The 16,747-nt window shown below is 43.5% G+C and overlaps 1 protein-coding gene across 5 annotated transcripts in view; it reads right to left on the bottom strand.

Moving 5' to 3' along the window:
• Ubn1 (ubinuclein 1) overlaps positions 1-16,747 on the bottom strand; it is a 37,755-nt gene that overhangs the window by 7,793 nt on the left and 13,215 nt on the right. For all 5 annotated transcript variants that reach the window (XM_021185597.2, XM_021185599.2, XM_021185601.2 and 2 more), the window contains 11 exons: positions 16,507-16,641; positions 15,808-15,911; positions 14,661-15,099; positions 8,725-8,795; positions 7,258-7,387; positions 7,016-7,134; positions 6,304-6,432; positions 5,748-5,894; positions 4,850-4,900; positions 4,710-4,752; positions 1,092-2,312 (listed from right to left, as the gene is read on the bottom strand). In XM_021185597.2, coding sequence (XP_021041256.1) covers positions 1,092-2,312; positions 4,710-4,752; positions 4,850-4,900; positions 5,748-5,894; positions 6,304-6,432; positions 7,016-7,134; positions 7,258-7,387; positions 8,725-8,795; positions 14,661-15,099; positions 15,808-15,911; positions 16,507-16,641 — 2,589 coding nt within the window. The remainder of the gene's footprint in view (positions 1-1,091; positions 2,313-4,709; positions 4,753-4,849; positions 4,901-5,747; positions 5,895-6,303; positions 6,433-7,015; positions 7,135-7,257; positions 7,388-8,724; positions 8,796-14,660; positions 15,100-15,807; positions 15,912-16,506; positions 16,642-16,747) is intronic.

The raw sequence follows: 16,747 nt of genomic DNA, 5'->3' as shown, positions 1-16,747 counted from the left end.
CAATGGTGTCAGCGTTTGGAAGCTGATTATGGGATGGATCCCTGGATATGGCAGTCTTTAGATGGTCCATCCTTTCTTCACAGCTCCAAACTTTATCAATTATTTTTAATTATGTGCATGTATAGGGATATATATGCATATACGTGTGTGTGTATATTTATATTTACATTTACATTTATGTGTGTGTTTATGTGTGCCAAAGGAGAGCAGAGGCTTCAGAGCTCCTGCAGACTGGACTTACAGGCACTTATGAGCTACCCGATGTGGGTGGTGGGTACCAAACTCAGGCACTCTTCAAGAGAGGTAATGTCACCCCACCCCACCCCCACCCCCGTACAAGGTTTCTCTGTGTCGCTCTGGTTGTCCTGGAACTCAGGGATCCACCTGCCTCTGCCTGGCTCCCAAGTGCTGGGAGTAAAGATGTGACTGCCACCATAGCCCGGTGTCCTGGTCTATGTGCCTTTTTCCTTTTACCTGCTGAGCTATCTTTCTAGACCTCTTTTCAATTTAAGACAGGGCCTTATGTATCCTGGCTGGTCTCAGTTTGTAGATATGTAGCCAAGTCTTGCTTTTAACTCCTGATTTTGCTTCTATCTATGGGATTATAGATGTGCAACACTGCCCTTGGCCAAACTTCTAATTTTACATACACACACACCCTACACCTTCCCTGCTAGGCTCTGTCAAGTCACCTTATTCTACAGAGACTCTTCAAGCTAATCAGAGAATTGCAACCAAAAGGTACTGCCACTTTGTACTGAGGTATAAACACATTCTAACTGCTACCTAATAGCTGAAGGTATTTCCATCTTTGAGTCACAGTGCAAAGTCAGGTTCTAGGAAAAGATGTTCCCTCTCTTTTTCCCTCCCTCCCAGTTTCTCTGCTAAGACATTGAGGCTATACCAGTCCTCCATCCACCAGCTAAAGTGAGACTAAACAGAAAACCCAGTACTCCCCCCAGTATCTAATCTCATTTAACTGTCATCATCTGCCTTTCTCTTTCAGACCACTTTTACAGACCTGAGACAGACAACCAACCTTATTCCCAAAACCTTGCAGCTGGGGAAGGTTGCAAGGTTGGAATACTCACTGGCATGGAGGTAGACGATGTCACACTACTAACTGCAGGCTTCAGGGAGGAAGTCAATAATTTTGCCACTCCCTGGGTCCCACCACCAGAGTCTCCATTTGGACCTCCAGGCGGAGCTACAAGGGTCAGCTTCTGAGTAACAGGTGTTTTTTTCACAGCAGAACTTGGGGCAGCTCGGCTAGCAGGCTGTCCTGCTGAGGGAGGCTGCACCCCCGGGAGCGAGGCCCCAGAAACAGAGCTCTGCACTTGGGCTCCTCCTCCGGGCGATGGGCTGCTAGAAGAAGCCCCATGTTTAGAAACTGAGCCAGCAAAGGGGTTATTCTTATAAGATGGCCCCACAGAGCTGTTGGGGTGCAGCTTTGCTGGATGGCTGATGGTGGTAGAGTTTGAGGCTGTCGTCTTATGGGTACTGCTGCTGGAGGCTGGTGAACTTCCAGAGGAGGCTGGCATAGTGGCATGGAATGCCTGGCCTTTGGCTGCTGTCTTTACCAGCTGCAGGAGGGGGCGATGACACTGTGGAGAGGTGGCCTTTGGGCCTTGCAGCTTGTTGACAAATGGGGATGGAGGTGTGAAGCTTTTCTGCTGTTGAGTGCCTGCATGAAAGACTTTGACTTGGGGTCCAGGCACAGGAGCTGCTGCCTGGGGTCCATGAGACGGCCGTGGCAAACTGTGGTGCTTTGCTTTGGACGGGTGTAATTCAGGCACACCCTTGCTAAGGGGAGCCTGACAGGATAGCTCTTTGAAGCCAGAACCCTCTGGCTTTTTCTCCTGAGAGGACTGCCCCAGTGCTAGAGCCTGCTCAGCCAGAAAATTGAGAGGTGACTGCAGAGCATTCGTGGGGGGTGGTGCAGAAGAGCTGGGCTTTGCAAAGTTCCGTTTCTCTTCTGTACACAAAACACCAACAACTTTTTCTGTTGGTGCTTTGGAGGGTGCAGGCAGTGTGAATTCGGAACTGTTGGCTGCTCTGCTGTTCAACATAGCCAGCTCCTTAGACACAGCATCAACAGAGGAGGCTGGATTCCTGACGAGGTCTTCCTCCAGGGAGTCCTCCAGCGTGACAGAAACAGAGTCAGTGAGGCCACAAGTTGCCTGGGATGGATGCTCCCTGCTGTTTGCCCCAGTGTTCAGGCCTCCGCCCTGATGCTCTGAGAGCAAAGTAGTGGGACCACCATGCTGTCCTGATGGGACAGAAACTTTTTTGTCAAGCTTAACAGATGATTCCTGAAGGAAAATGGAAATGCTCGTAGTTAGATGGACTCAAAGATGCCAATAGTGGCCTGTTATGAGGATGTCAACATGTGAAGTCAAGCTTACTGGGTAATTACAAGACAAGTGATGGATGAGTGTAGGCACCATGTGTGCTTTGACTTGTAGTACTATCTGGTCATATCTATCTAGCTGGTGGAGACTGGTTTTAGGCTAGCATTCTTTGTTGCTAAGTACACACATGCCCACAGCAAAACTTTTCTTCTTTTAGTTTCTGAAATACTACAAGGTTTACTCCCTGTACTTGCTAGTTGTATATCAACTGCCTAATACAAGCCCAATTTGGAAGAAGTAATCTTAACTGAGATTGGCCTGTGTGCATTTTCTTGATTTTTTTTTTGGGGGGGAGGGGGGTTGGTTTTCTTTCTTTGAATTATTTTATTTATTTTATGTATGAGTATACTGTAGCTGTCTTAAGACACACCAGAAGGGAGCACTAGATCCCATTACAGATGGTTATGAGCTACCATGTAGTTGCTGGGAACTGAACTCAGAACCTTTGGAAGATCAGCCAGAGCTCTTAACCACTGAGCCATCTCTCTAGCCCACATTTTCTTGATTAATGGTTGACGTAGGAAGGCCCAGTTCACTATGAGCAGTGCCACTCCTGGACTGATGGTCTTGAGTGCCATAAGAAAGCAGGCTGATAAACTGGCCATCTCCTGTAACCAGGCAAGACTTCCAATGGAGGGACTGGGACACTAATCTAGCCATAAAACCTTCAACTTACAATCTGTCCTGCCTACAAGATGTGCTGGGGTAAGATAGAGCAGAAATTGAAGGTGTAGCCAACCAACCACAGGTTGAGCTTCAGTCCCATGCCATAAAAGAGAGCCCAAGCTAAAGATATTGTTATACTTGCAAATAGGAGCCTAGCATAATCATCATCAGAGGCTTCGCCCAACAACTGATGGAAACAGATACAGAGATCCACAGCCAAATATTAGGCAGAGCTTGAGGATCCTACAGAAGGGAAGTAGGAGCCAGAGGGGTCAAGGACACCATAAGAAAACCCATAGAATCAACTAACCTGAGTCCACACAAGCTCACAAAGATTAAACTGCCAACCAGGAAGCCTGCATAGGACTGACCTAGGCCCTTTGCATATATGTTACAACTGAATAGCTTGGTCTTCACATGAGTCTCCTCACAGTGGGAGCAGGAGCTGTCTCTGACTGCTGTTGCCTGCCTTTGAGACCCTTTCCTCCTACTTGGCTGCCTCAATAGAGAGGATATGCCTAGTCTTCCAGCAACTTGATATGCCGGGGCTGCTTGATATCCATAGGAGGCCTCTCCTTTTCTGAAGAAAAACAAAGGAAAGTGGATTGGGGGGCAAGGGGACTGGGAGGAGACGAAAGAGAGGAAAGTGCAGTCAAGATGTAAAATTTAATTAATTAATTAATTAATTAATTTTAAAAAAGCAGGCTAAATAAGCCGTAAGGAACAAGCAGCACTTCTCTATGGGCCTCTGTATCGTTCTTGTCTCCAGGCTCCTGCCCTGCTTGAGTTTCTGCCCTAACTTCCCTGGATGATGGACTATAAGCTGTAAGACAAAATAAACCTTTTCTTTTCCAAGTTGCTTTTGGTAGGGTTTTGCTTTGGTTTTTTTTTCTCCCCTTTCTAAAACGTTTTTTCTATGTAGCCCTTGCTGTCCTAGAACTCACAGAGATTGCATTCCTTTGCACCCCAAGTGATGGGATTAAAGGCGTGTGCCACCACTGATGAGAATTACTTTCCATTAACTTCTTTTCCTCTAATTTTTCACAATACTTGTCTCCTAGCCGTTCTAATGGGAACTGAAAAGGATCTATCTCATTGCTCCTGTATCCCCAGTACTTAACACAGTATGTTCTCACAGATTTTAGGAACTTTCCAGATACTCAGGAATAAACATCTGATCTCACAATCTCTTTAAGCAGGGCTAAGCGAATTCCTCTGGCAAGTACCAAAGGTCTCTGCTGAGAGATTTCTGTGATGTGTAAGATGGTTATCACATTACTGTGTTCCATCCACTACTTCCCTGTGGTTCTCCCAGGTAACTAACAGCAACTTCTCCCTGCTACTGCTACAAACTTCACAGTTCCACAGCAAGACTATACGTCTTAAGAAGACTACCTACAAGTGACCTTCACATTTACAGTGGCCTTGCACTGCACTCTTGGGGCTGCTTCTGATTCTTGAGTCCCACAACCACAAGACCTGGGCTGGCTGAGTAATGTCGGGAAAACTGCAGCTAGAGTTATGTGGCCCAGCTCAGATGGCTGCCTCCTTCAAGAGTGCCACAATCACTCAGGAGATTTCCTGAACATAGCTTCAGGACAGTTGGCACATGGCCCAAACAGGCTGACTCACCTTCATCTTGATCTTTGAGGGAGCTATTACTTTCTTCTTGGCCCTGTTCAAAGAAAGGAACACAGAAATGATTCAGAAGACATCCACAGGAAAAGATTAAAATAGCAGTGCCCCAAAAAATAAAATTCTGAGGTACTTACAGAAGTGATGTCAGGTGTCCATGGCCTCGTCGGCTCTCCTTAAATAGAGTCCTGAAAGACAAAGGGCTGGGATATCATATCTACCCCGCTATACCACAACTCTGCTCCTAGATTGTTCCTGAAGGCTCGGGTACTTAGTGGCACTTAATCCAGCTGAGGAGGCCTAATATGGCCTCACCAACTTATGTATAGCCATCAAGAAAGTCAATGGCTTTGTTGCAACCTATCATAGCCACAAGTTCCCTAAGGCAGTGGTGCTATTTAAATCCACCTAAGGAAAAAATATGAAGTAGCACATATAGCATGCCCCCCCCCAAACTCAATAAAAACTATCTTCATATAACCTAACTGTAAGGAAAGAATGAAAATACCCTAACTGTAAGGAAAGATGAAAATTTCATGTCTAAAGCACCAATGAATCAAGCCAACACCTTATACCATCTTTCTCTAAGCACCCACACCCTACAGAAAGCACATGGGCTCCCTACATGATGACAACACACATGAAGGAGCTCCTGGATACAAGCTCAACACTAAGCTCCAGCATGGAATCAGCACCGTGGCTCCTTGTGAAGGAAACTTTTTGGAACCATGAGGAAGTCCCTAAGATGACTTCCATCTCTTAGCCTCTGGTGCAGCCATTGCATCAAACAACAAAGTTCATACTGTGAGGAAAAGAGAATGCAACTAATCTTCCAACTAAAGTGGGATGAGGACTTACAAGAACTGAACTCCACAAATAAGATCCCTCTTATAGATTAAGACGACTCCTTTATAGATCCCAGTATGACCCTAAGTACTCAAGTGACATCAGAATGGAATCAATAAGATAGCAACCTATGGGGCAGGGATCATCCCAGTCAGGCCAGACTTCCCTGCATCAGCACAAAGACCTCACCTGGCCTGCATCCAGCCTTTGGGCCAGAGAGGCTTGACCTCAGCATCCAGAAAAGCTTTCACACAGTCCTCCCAGGCCTGGGCCTTGCTGTTCCTCTCCAGATCACGGCTCTCCAGCTTGATCTTCACCACCTGGCACAGAAGCTCCCTAAGGAGCAGAGAGAAATCAGCAACCTCCCAGCACCCCAAAAGCTGTTTCACAGTGGCCACTGTGTGCTTTCAGCAACCCATGGAAGTAATCAACCCTAACCTTCTTTTTTTTTTTAAATTATTTGTGTTACTTTTTTTTTTTAAAGATTTATTTATTTATTACATGTAAGTACACTGTAGCTGTCTTCAGACACACCAGAAGAGGGAGTCAGATCTTGTTACGGATGGTTGTGAGCCACCATGTGGTTGCTGGGATTTGAACTAAGGACCTTTGGAAGAGCAGTTGGGTGCTCTTACCTGCTGAGCCATCTCACCAGCCCAACCCTAACCTTCTTTAGCTATGGGAACAGGCTCAGACACTGGCCTCACAAACCCTCCAATGATGCAAGGTCCCAGTTTGTGCACACCTGATTTCATCATTCCACTGGAATTTCTTCCGGGGTCCCATTATTCTCCGGCCCCCCTTTTCTTCATCCTCTTCTTCATCAGAACAAATCCGTTCTCTCTGCTCCTTGTCTTTCTCTTCCTCCAGCATCCTATAGAGGGAATAGAAGGAATTCTGAGGTCCTCCTGCCCACCAGCTTCCCACTCCTCCCTTCTACAGCACTTTCCTTAAGACCAGAAAGTGCTACATTGCCTAGAGAAACTCAACAAAAACTATCTTCATATAACCTAACCTATAAGGAAAGAATAATAATTCCTGAGGTTCTTTCATTTGTCTAAAGCACCGATGAATCAAGCCAACACCTAACACCATCTTTATCTAACCACCCACGCCCTACATAAAGCACATGGGCTCCCTACATGGATAACAGCACACATGAAGGAGCAATGTAAAAAGTGTTGGAGGAGTGTGAAAAGAAGAAACAGGAACCTGGAGAGATAGCTCAGAGTTTAAAAGCATATACTGCTCTTGCAGGGGATCCAAATTCAGTTTCCAGCACCCGAGCTCACAATCACCTTTAACAACTTCAGGGCATATGACTGTCTTCTGGATTCTGCAAGTTCATGCACATTACACAGACAACTCACATATATACAAGTAATTTTAAGAGGAAGTAGGAGATACAGGAAGATAATACAGAAAGATGATACTCAAGTGAGATGGGACATACTTACTTAGCAACCTTTGCCTGTGTGTGTGCTTGGCATTCATCCTGGTACTTGGCTACCTGCTCAGGCATAGCCCTACCTATGGCATCCTTGAGCTTCTGGAGTGGCTCTTTCAGGCGCCCACCCTACAAAAAAAGGACACAGTACAGGCTTGGCTCATGAACCAGTCTTACACTGAGGACTCATAATGGGCTATCAGAAGGAGATAGTGCAGCAGATGGGATCCTTAGGCAGACTCTGCCACCCACCTGTTCGTAGAGGTGAAGTTTCCGAGCACGCTTGACTAGAGCATCCTTGCTGCAGGGCAGGAATGAAGCCAGATAGGCAAACACCCCAGAACGGATTTGGCTAGTCAGCTCCCGAGTTTGCACCTCTATGCTGAAGAACACAACACAGTCATCAATGGCCTGCAGCTCACTGCAAGTTTCCTCTTCCTTAGGTTGCAGACTGGAGAAGAAAGCTAGGCACCAAAAGTAGGTTGATAGTCACACAATGTAACCAACCATGTGGCCACAGTGATAAAATCTCCAGCAACAAGAAAAACTTTCGAGCTGAACAACTTGGCTAGGAAAAAAGAATCAAGGCTCTTAGGTCATGGATAAGAGCAAGTCAAAGGTAGTCAAGAAAACAAAACCAAAGACAAAAAGATAGGAGTATTAAATTTCATAAACAAAGAAAATATGAAAGTTTTAAAAGTGAAAGTAACAAAATGCTTGGAGTTGGCAGGAAATATTTCCTGACAGCATTTTGAAGATTTATTTTTCTTTTATGCAAAGTGTTTTGCCTATATGCGTATGTCTGTCCCATGTGAATGCCTGGTGACCATGGAAACCTTAAGAGGGCACTGGATCCCCTGGACCTAAAGTTAAAAAGTCAGGTTGTTAAAGACAGTTGTGAGCCACCATCTAGGTACTAGGAACCAAAACCAGGTCCTCTGTGAGAGCAATGTCAAGTTCTTATAGGCACTAGAGCATCTTTCCAGCCTTCTCCACATTTTGATTTTCAGTTACTAATTCTATCCATGATCATGAGATCAGGAAAATCCTCACTCTCTAGTGACTCCAGCCAAACAAACAGAAAAAGCCTGAGCTTTCTTTATATGACACAATCAAGCAGGCTCTTTATTGACACAAAACTCTCACCTGATCCTCAAGGTGCTCTTTGACCCTGTGCTGAGCCAAAAGGTTCATCCACATTCTACTCAGTAGAGGCCATTTGTGGAAACATCCAAGCCTTGACAACTGTTATTACATAAGCAAAACCCTGCTGTTGAGCATCAAGCTGCTTCTGCTACCTAATACAACCAGGAAAAAGGTTGCAAAGCTGTGGCCTGACATGGCTTAGCTTTGTATGCTTGCTGTTGTCCTTATTAATTAGTTCAGACAACCAAGTACCTCAGGTTTTTGGGACTCTGGGCAAAGCATGACGGGATGAAGAGAAATGGCAGCACAAGTGAAAACGTGGAGGAACCCTGAGAGGCACCTAACTCCAGTGGACCTGAGGTCACCAGACTGTCATTCATTCTTCTGCATTCTCTTTTTTCATCGCATACTTGTCAAGAAATCCTCTTCCAACTATGACAATACATGTATTATATCATTTTAATAATGTCTGTTGCTGAAGATTAGTAAGGTCTATCATTTATGGAGATAGATGCAATGTCCCTGTTTCATTTTAAATAGGAGAGCAGAGACAAACAAACAGATGGTACTCACTCCAGCAGGATGCCATTAATATCTTGAGTGAAGAATTTCTGTTTGCTCTCTCCCTCAGCAGCTCTGGCAGCCTGATTCACAGGAGACAGTAACAGTAATGTATTAGTGCCCTTTCCCATGCATCCCTCACATTCACCAGCAGGCACGGGGTCATTGCTCCCAAAGAGCCCCTGCCGACAAAACACTCTGCTATCTTCCTGACTACTGCCCAGCCCCAGAGAAGGTCATCCCAAAGCTGATGCAGCATCTGTGGGTTGAGTTTCTTGGAACCATATTAATCATGGAAAGAAAGAAGTAATCCTGAGACATCTGGCTAGAGACCAACTCAGCCAGCTGTCTAGGTTCTGTGTGCAGGCCCTTACCAACCACCCTGTAAATTGGGATTTCTATACTGTCAATGGTAGAAAAACAACTAAGATCTTCAGCAAACCTCTCAGATTTAAAGCAGCAGTTCTCAACCTTCCTAATGCTGCACCCTCTTAACACAATTCCTCATGTTGTGGTGATCCCCAATCATAAAACTATTTGTATTGCTACTTTGTAACTGTAACTTTGCTACTGCTGTGAATCATAATGCAAATATCGATGGTTTTAGGTGACTCTAAGAAAGAGTTGCAACCTATGGGTTAAGTAAGACCTGCTGATTTAAAGACTTTTATGTATCAAAAAATAATGAAAAGTAATAAAAATACTGGGTACTACAGTCATACTCAGTACCCAGAGAGAAGCCTATTAGAAAAAAAAAATGACTGTGTGGCTTCAGCACTTAAAGGAGATCCTTTGAAAATCTGTACAGTATCCCACACCCAGACTCCTGAAATAATATGTGATACTAAAGATGACAACTTGAAGAACAAGTCTAGAGATCCCACAGCAAAGACTAATCCTGGTAGTTCTCACTCTTAGCTGCACATGGAAGTTACCTAGGCAGGTTTCCCTGCCCCAGGCCAATCAAAACATAATCTTGGGAGTTGGAACTGAAGAATGTATGTTCTTGACAAGTAGCCCAAACATCAGATCTCTCTCAACTTGCCTCATGGTGACTCTAATGAGAAAAGAGGGTTGGGAATCACTGGCCTGAACAAAAAGATGCTGACCTAGAAACTAAGGCAAAATATAGTTTCTGAAATCAAACTTTATACAAAATGGGGACAACAAGGTGACTCTCTGATAAAGATATATAAATCTTTACTCTTCTGCCTTCTTGTAATTGCAATCTCTGGGTCCTCCTGGCTCCTCTGACCACTCCACTTGCCTATTCTACTATGTCCTTTATACCCTGCCCACCAGAAACAAAGTTCAAAAGCTGATACTGACCTTTAACTCCTGATGCTCAGGCTTCTACATCTCAGCAGATCCCTCAAATCTAAGCCTCTAAGTCCTGAACCTTCGCTTCTGAACTCTGGACTAGTACTTCCAATTACCTTTACATCACTCCAATTGCTTCTGTAAAGGAGTAGTTGAGTGGCCTTGGGTAAGCAAGCAACTTATTAAAACTTGCTTGCTTGACCTCCTAGGTTCCTACTCATACCTGCACCTTAGGCTTCTTAAAACATCTAACTTCCTTAGATCCCTAGAAGGGTTCTTTTCCAGCTGAGACTCAAACCCAACCATGACATATGGTTTTCCACCATCTGCCACTAGCCATCCACTTCTGCTCTTGTCTCCTACCATACTCTGTGAGGACCCCACTGTCAGTGACTCACACTCAGCTCTGCCCTACTTTATGACAAGGGCCTCTTGCCGTGAAGACCAGTCTAATCAACACTCTGGACTCTGGTCTTGAGTCCTCAGAGCTACTCTTTGATCTCCACTCAGTCTGGCTGTCTCCCTAGCCCTCTGGTTAGCCATCCAAAGAAGACTGAAGGTATTTCATTTGTTCTGTATTTCAGCCAGTTGTCTACCTCTCTATTGTCTGTTTACATGACAAGATCATGGAGGATAAGAACTTGAATCTATGCCATTGTATTCATTACAACTATCAAATCAAAGGTCCACTGAATGAGTAAAAAAAAAAAGAAAACATATGAACAGACAATTTTAAGAAGGCAAACTAGATGGAAAAAATTAAATATTGACTAATCAGAAATGAATGTGGAGAAACTATATAAAATTCAAACTTCTAAGGATACCCTGTCGAAAAGATAGCCCATAGAAAACAGATTAAAGGTATAACATAAACACTGGACAGTGGAATAAAGGACATATGCAGTCTATTTGTTATTTTATTTTATTTTATTGAGACAGGGTTTCTCTGTGTATCCCTGGCTATCCTGGAACTCACTCTGTAGACCAGGATGGCCTCAAACTCAGAGATTTGCCTGCCTTTGCCTTCCTAGTACTAGGATTAAAGACATGTGCCACCACTGTCCAGTGTGGATTTTATTTTTAAATTAACTTATTTTACTTATTAATTTTTAAAAGATAGAGTCTTGCGGTGTATCTAAGGCCAGCTTTGAACTTACAATATCTCCCAGACTGCCCTGAAACTTGCAATCCTGACTTCTGGGTGCTAGGACTACAGGCATAAGCTACTATGCATGGCTAAAGGGCATGTGCAATTTCGTATACTTTTAAAAAAGCATTCAGATTCAATCTTGGTGCTTTTCTAGAGCAGTGGGATTCTATTACTTTGATATTGGGGGTTTTGTTTCTGTGTTTGGGTTAGTTTGCTCCCCTCACCCTTGCATTGCTGGAGAGAGAATACAGGGTCTCATATATGCTATTCAAGCCCTGTACCACTGAGCTACAGCCTTAGTTAATGTAGGAAGAAAATAAAACTGAATCCTGTGTGGTGTGTGTACGTAAGTGTGCAGGTGTGTACTGGTACAAATACTGGCTAGCAGACCACCTCAGCTGTTGTGTCTTAGGCACCATGGCTTACTATCCAAGGATTCTGGGGAATCAAAACTTGTGTCCTCATGCTTGTGTAGCAAGCACTTCATTATCTCCCCAGACAAGCTATTGTTTTGTTTAAATTTATACTACTAGTTCTCAGACCCAAAAGTATCCTTAGTTAATTCAATCTCACTCCTTAAACAGATATTCAAACGTCACGTTGTTCATCAGCGCAGCAACAGTTTAAGTTTGCAGATATATATTACTTTTCTGAAACAGGGTTTTATTAACCAAAGGATGAACTTGAACTCTGTTTATATGTATTTTGTGTGTATGTAGGTACTTGTGTGTGCACACAAGACACCAAAGGAGCACATCAACTGTCCTTTGCAATCACTCTCTGCCTTATTCCTGGAATTCAGTATTCTGGGTTAGGCTTTTAGTCACTAAGCCTACGGATCCTTCTGCTCCACCCCACCCTGAGAGCATTAAGGTTATAGGCACATAATAGACCACACTTAGCTTGTTATGTAAGTGCTAGGATCCAAAATTCAGGTCCTCAATGGTTGTGCAACTAGCATTCTTAGCCACTGATCTGCCCTTCTCACTCCTATCCTTTACCTCTTGTCTCTCTAGCCTCTGCTCCCTAAGAGCTACAATTACAGGGGCATGTACTACCATACCAGGCTACAAATTTTATTTTTAGATATTAAGCCATTTCTCCAGTACTTCAAAAGCTTTCTGACTGTATAACCTTTAAAAAAAATTTTTTTTTCTGAAGTCTTTTAAACTGCATCTTGGAGGATCTGGCTTTATAGTGAATTACTTAGGTGCTACATTTTAAATAAACCCAAATTAAAGACCAACTGAAGTTGGGATTGCTGGCATACACTCATAATCCCAGTTACTTTGGAGACTGAAGCAGGATTCCAATTCTAAGGTAAGGTGGAGTAACTAGTGAGACTACCATGATCTCAGAAACCCTTGATAGGGAGATCTAGCCAGTATATGACCTATGTGCTGGCTGAATGCAGTCACAAGTATAAGCTTAGGCAAGATCAGAAAAGAGCCACTTAACCAGCATAGTCAGGAATACTATGTAGCTAAGCCCAAGTTTTAGCATTCGTTTTCAAATTTAAGCAATAGAAATGGACATGTATCTCACCTAAAGTCAAGATTTAAAATCTACCTAATCTTATTTTTAAAAAAGAATAAGGAAAGAAAATAAATTTAGGGAAGTCACCACCTCTCAATGATTGGGATTATAAGTGAGTGTCACCATGCCTAGCTATCAAATTTAATTGATTTTTAAATTTTATGTATATGAATATACCATCACTTCCTCAGACACACTAGAAGAGGGCATCGGATTCCATTATAGATGGTTGTGAGCCACCATGTGGTTGCTGGGAATTGAACTCAGGACCTTTGGACCAACAGTTAGTGCTCTTAACTGCTGAACCATCTCTCCAGCCCCCTCAAATTTAATTTTTAAAATGCTGTGTTCATTTCAAGATCCTGCACAGAATTCTTTATTAAGGATACAAATAACCATGTGTGGCTTTAGGAACTCTATGTAATGTTCTTCTATGTCTAAATACATTCTTCTCTGGAAAGACAACCTTTCCATACAAATTATCACAAAGGACCAGGTACCCAGACACCCATGCACATATATGAAGGGCTCCAGGTACAGCAAAATCTGTAATGTATCCTGTAAAGGAGCCATTATTCAGGAGAGACAACTTACCAGATAGCATGTCTACCCAGAGCTTTCTTGTAGCACAGTTCAACACTGTTTCAGGTGTGGCACTTCATCTCCACTACATCTTTTCCCAGAAAGGTGAAATAACAGGCTACTACTCTGACCACAACCTACCACGGCAGTGAGCACGTGACTAGGACTTGTGTCTGACTTTTCTGTTAAAATAAACAATGGTCTACTATCACTTGGTCTCACTTAACTTAGTTAACAAGTCTTTGAGAGACTACAAAACAATGTGCTTACAAATCAAAGCACTGAAAAGAACAAGAAGTCATTTTTTTAAACATAAATTCTGAGCAACAAGACAATATGCTCAAATATGCCAAGTGAAGATTCAATTCCTCTTCCTTCAATGTCATAGTCAGATAACTGAGTCCCTGACATGTCACAATTCATTAAAGCGTTACATTCAAGAACACTTAGATATACCACACATAGGCTAACAAGAAGAAACTATAGCTATGAATAAGGTGTTTTGTTTGCTTTGTACACTGTGTTCAAATGTCTTCTCTAGGTGAGAAAACAAAACATTTATACTGAAGCTGATGTTTTACACTGTTCTGAAACTTGAAATAGTCACATAAGTGATTCTGAAAATGCTGTAAGTACCACTAGTTCAAAACATACTGCTGTTGAGCACAAACACTCTTAGAGCTACCATCCAAATTAGTGTCTACAGGGAAATGCTATTTTAACCAAGACAATGGTATTAAAACTCATGATCCACAGTTAGATTATAGCTAGTAGTAAATCGCTTAACTGACAGTTCTTAGGACTCAAGAGATCATCTCCAGATACAGGAGGAAAACAGCAGCATGGCTATTCCATGCTAAAGACTGCTTGCTGTTTTCTGGGATAGCTTCCACTCATCACCAACCAGGTGCCCCTCAGCACTAAGGATGACGTCCGAGCAAGAAAACCCACTAACAGCTAAGCATGTGCTTGCTCGTCATGTGTTTACAAACCAGTGAACTTTCAAAATCTTTGGAAGAATTCAAAGATGAGATTTTACCTCAGTTGCCTGCTTGTCAACATCAGGGCTGATCAACAAAAGCAAATGGGAGTTGTAAAAAAGAAATTGGCAGAAAACAGAACAAGAGAAAAATGTCCCCAAAATAAAATTTCCAGAAGTGGAGGGAACCAAAAAAGGTGAAAAACTGAATCGTGGTGGGCAAAGCTTACACTGTTTCCTCCTTGGGATGAAATGAGAACTTGGGAAAGGCTTACACTTTCACAAAGGATTTCTTGCGCATCAAGCTCCATGAGGTGCAGAGCTAATGCCAATCTACTGAAATGGCTTCCACAAAAGCCCAGCCATATGATGTCACCATACCTGAGCCAGCTCCTTAACACGCTTCTCCAGGGGTATCGGCAGGCCTTCGGGGAAGGAAGAGGGCTGCCTGAATTCCTGATCCAATCCCACCCCAAGGGAATCACTTCCATCATCCATATCTCGGAAAGGGCTTCCTTCTGGAGACTCACTGAGCAACTGCTCCAAGTCCAAATCCGTCAGAGAGTCCATGGCAGTGGCAGCCTGGAGCAAGTCATTGTCAGAAGTCGAGCCAAAGAGTGAGAGCAGTGGGTCACAAGTGCCCTCCAGCTCCCTCAGGCCCTGAGCCTCTATAGATGACACAGCTACAGGTTTATGCTCCTCCTCCCGTTTTTTCTGAGCCTCTTTCTCCTTCTGAAATTTCTTGAGCATCTCTCTAACACTTAATGACCCAGAGTACTTCTTCTTCTTTTTCTCCTTACTGGCATTAAGGGCTGTGAAGCTGAAAGCAAGAGGGAAACTGGTTACTCAGGTTGTAGGATTCTCCATGAGAAACGCAGCAGCCTTCATCCCTGCTCCCAGGGAAGGGTCTCCATGATAGTCTTTGTTCTATCAGTCCACTCTGTTATCATGCCTCCATCCTCTGGCAAAGAGAACTTGTTCTTGGTGGACCAAAACTTAAGCATGAATACAGATTAGGAATACAGTGTCATATAATGCTAAATATCCAATGGGTTTTTTAAGAACCACTACCAGGCTAAAATAAAAGTTGCAAAAAATGGGAGGGGCAGGAAAACCATTTCAAGGAAGAACACATGAAAAGCAGAGAACAGCAGCAACTTGAAGGCAGCTAGGCTGACTGGGTAAGGAGGAATCACGACCATAGAAAACAAAAGAAAATAACAGAAACAGAAGAGGCAGAGAGGAGTGCCAAGAGAACAAGGAACATCAGCAATCATATGGTGACAGAAATAGCTGCTGACACTGACAGAGGAACGCAGGCCCACAGGCTATCCAACAGAGAGAGATGAGAATGGCTGACTTGTCCAGAACAGCCCTGTCAGAAGAGACTGGAGAGGAGAGTCAGGCCCTATAGCCTCCTTTGAAGCTGGAGAGGAGAGGGAAGGAAAATCAGTGCCCAGGTATCCCAGGGCCCTCAAGTGCCCTCATAGACCAGAACTTTTCCTCGTGAAAAGCTGCTCCCTCTTACCCAGTTTTGGAAAACTTGGACTTTTTCGATTTCTTCTCCTTGTCATAAGTGTCATCTTTTTTCTTCTTTTTTATCTTTTCACCACCTTCCTTCAACTTCCGCTTCTGAGAATTAAAAACAAGGCAATTACACAATTCCCTGAGTCAGAGAGCAAGTACACTAGACTTGCTCTATGTAGTGTTTATCTTCAGACCCATCTCATTTCCTTCATGAACAAAAAGCTGTCTCTCAAAGCAGTCCCTGGGTCAAGAACCCACAACATTCCAACCACAGTGTTTCCTGCAAACATCCAAGTGAAGGCGATGGTGGCTGTTCTAGAATTGGTTGTAGGTGAACCCGCTCATTTTAAGTAATGGCCAGTGGTAGGCAGGCCCTGAAATATACTCAAACTAAGGCTGACCAGTATGCAGTGTGTGACAGCCCCAGAACTAAAGTCCTCTCCAAGTCCACAGTGGAAAAGTCAGGAGGAGTGGGTTCACAGCCCTCCCTAAGACTTATCTGGAAACATGACCCTGCTGGACCATCTTGAGACATGGATGAAATGACTAAGGCCTGACCAGCATCCCCATGTTCACATCCTGTACCTGTCCACCAGTCTCCTGAGGCATCTAAGAGACTACATATTCTAGAGTAACCAACTAATTTCACAGAGTCACATCAAAATATATTTCTAAAATGCAAAAGAAGGAATATCCTAACCTTCGGAGATTTTTTCTTCTTTTCTTTAATGAAGTCATCTTCAGATTCTGAAGCTTGTCTAAACTGCAAGGTTCCTGAGTTGATGTAAAATCCTCCATACTTTGTAGTCAAAGAAGCAGGAACAAGTTCATCATACTAAAGGGGAAACATACCATCAGCTCCCACTTCTGGTTCTATGGTCCAAGGTACAGAGCACATTTTAAGAGATGCAATGGGATTTCCTGTCACTCTTCAGACACTA

This window comes from Mus caroli, chromosome 16, assembly GCF_900094665.2.
Source record: "Mus caroli chromosome 16, CAROLI_EIJ_v1.1, whole genome shotgun sequence".
Classification (NCBI taxonomy): Eukaryota; Metazoa; Chordata; class Mammalia; order Rodentia; family Muridae; genus Mus; species Mus caroli.
This window is presented reverse-complemented; position numbering and strand designations above follow the sequence as displayed.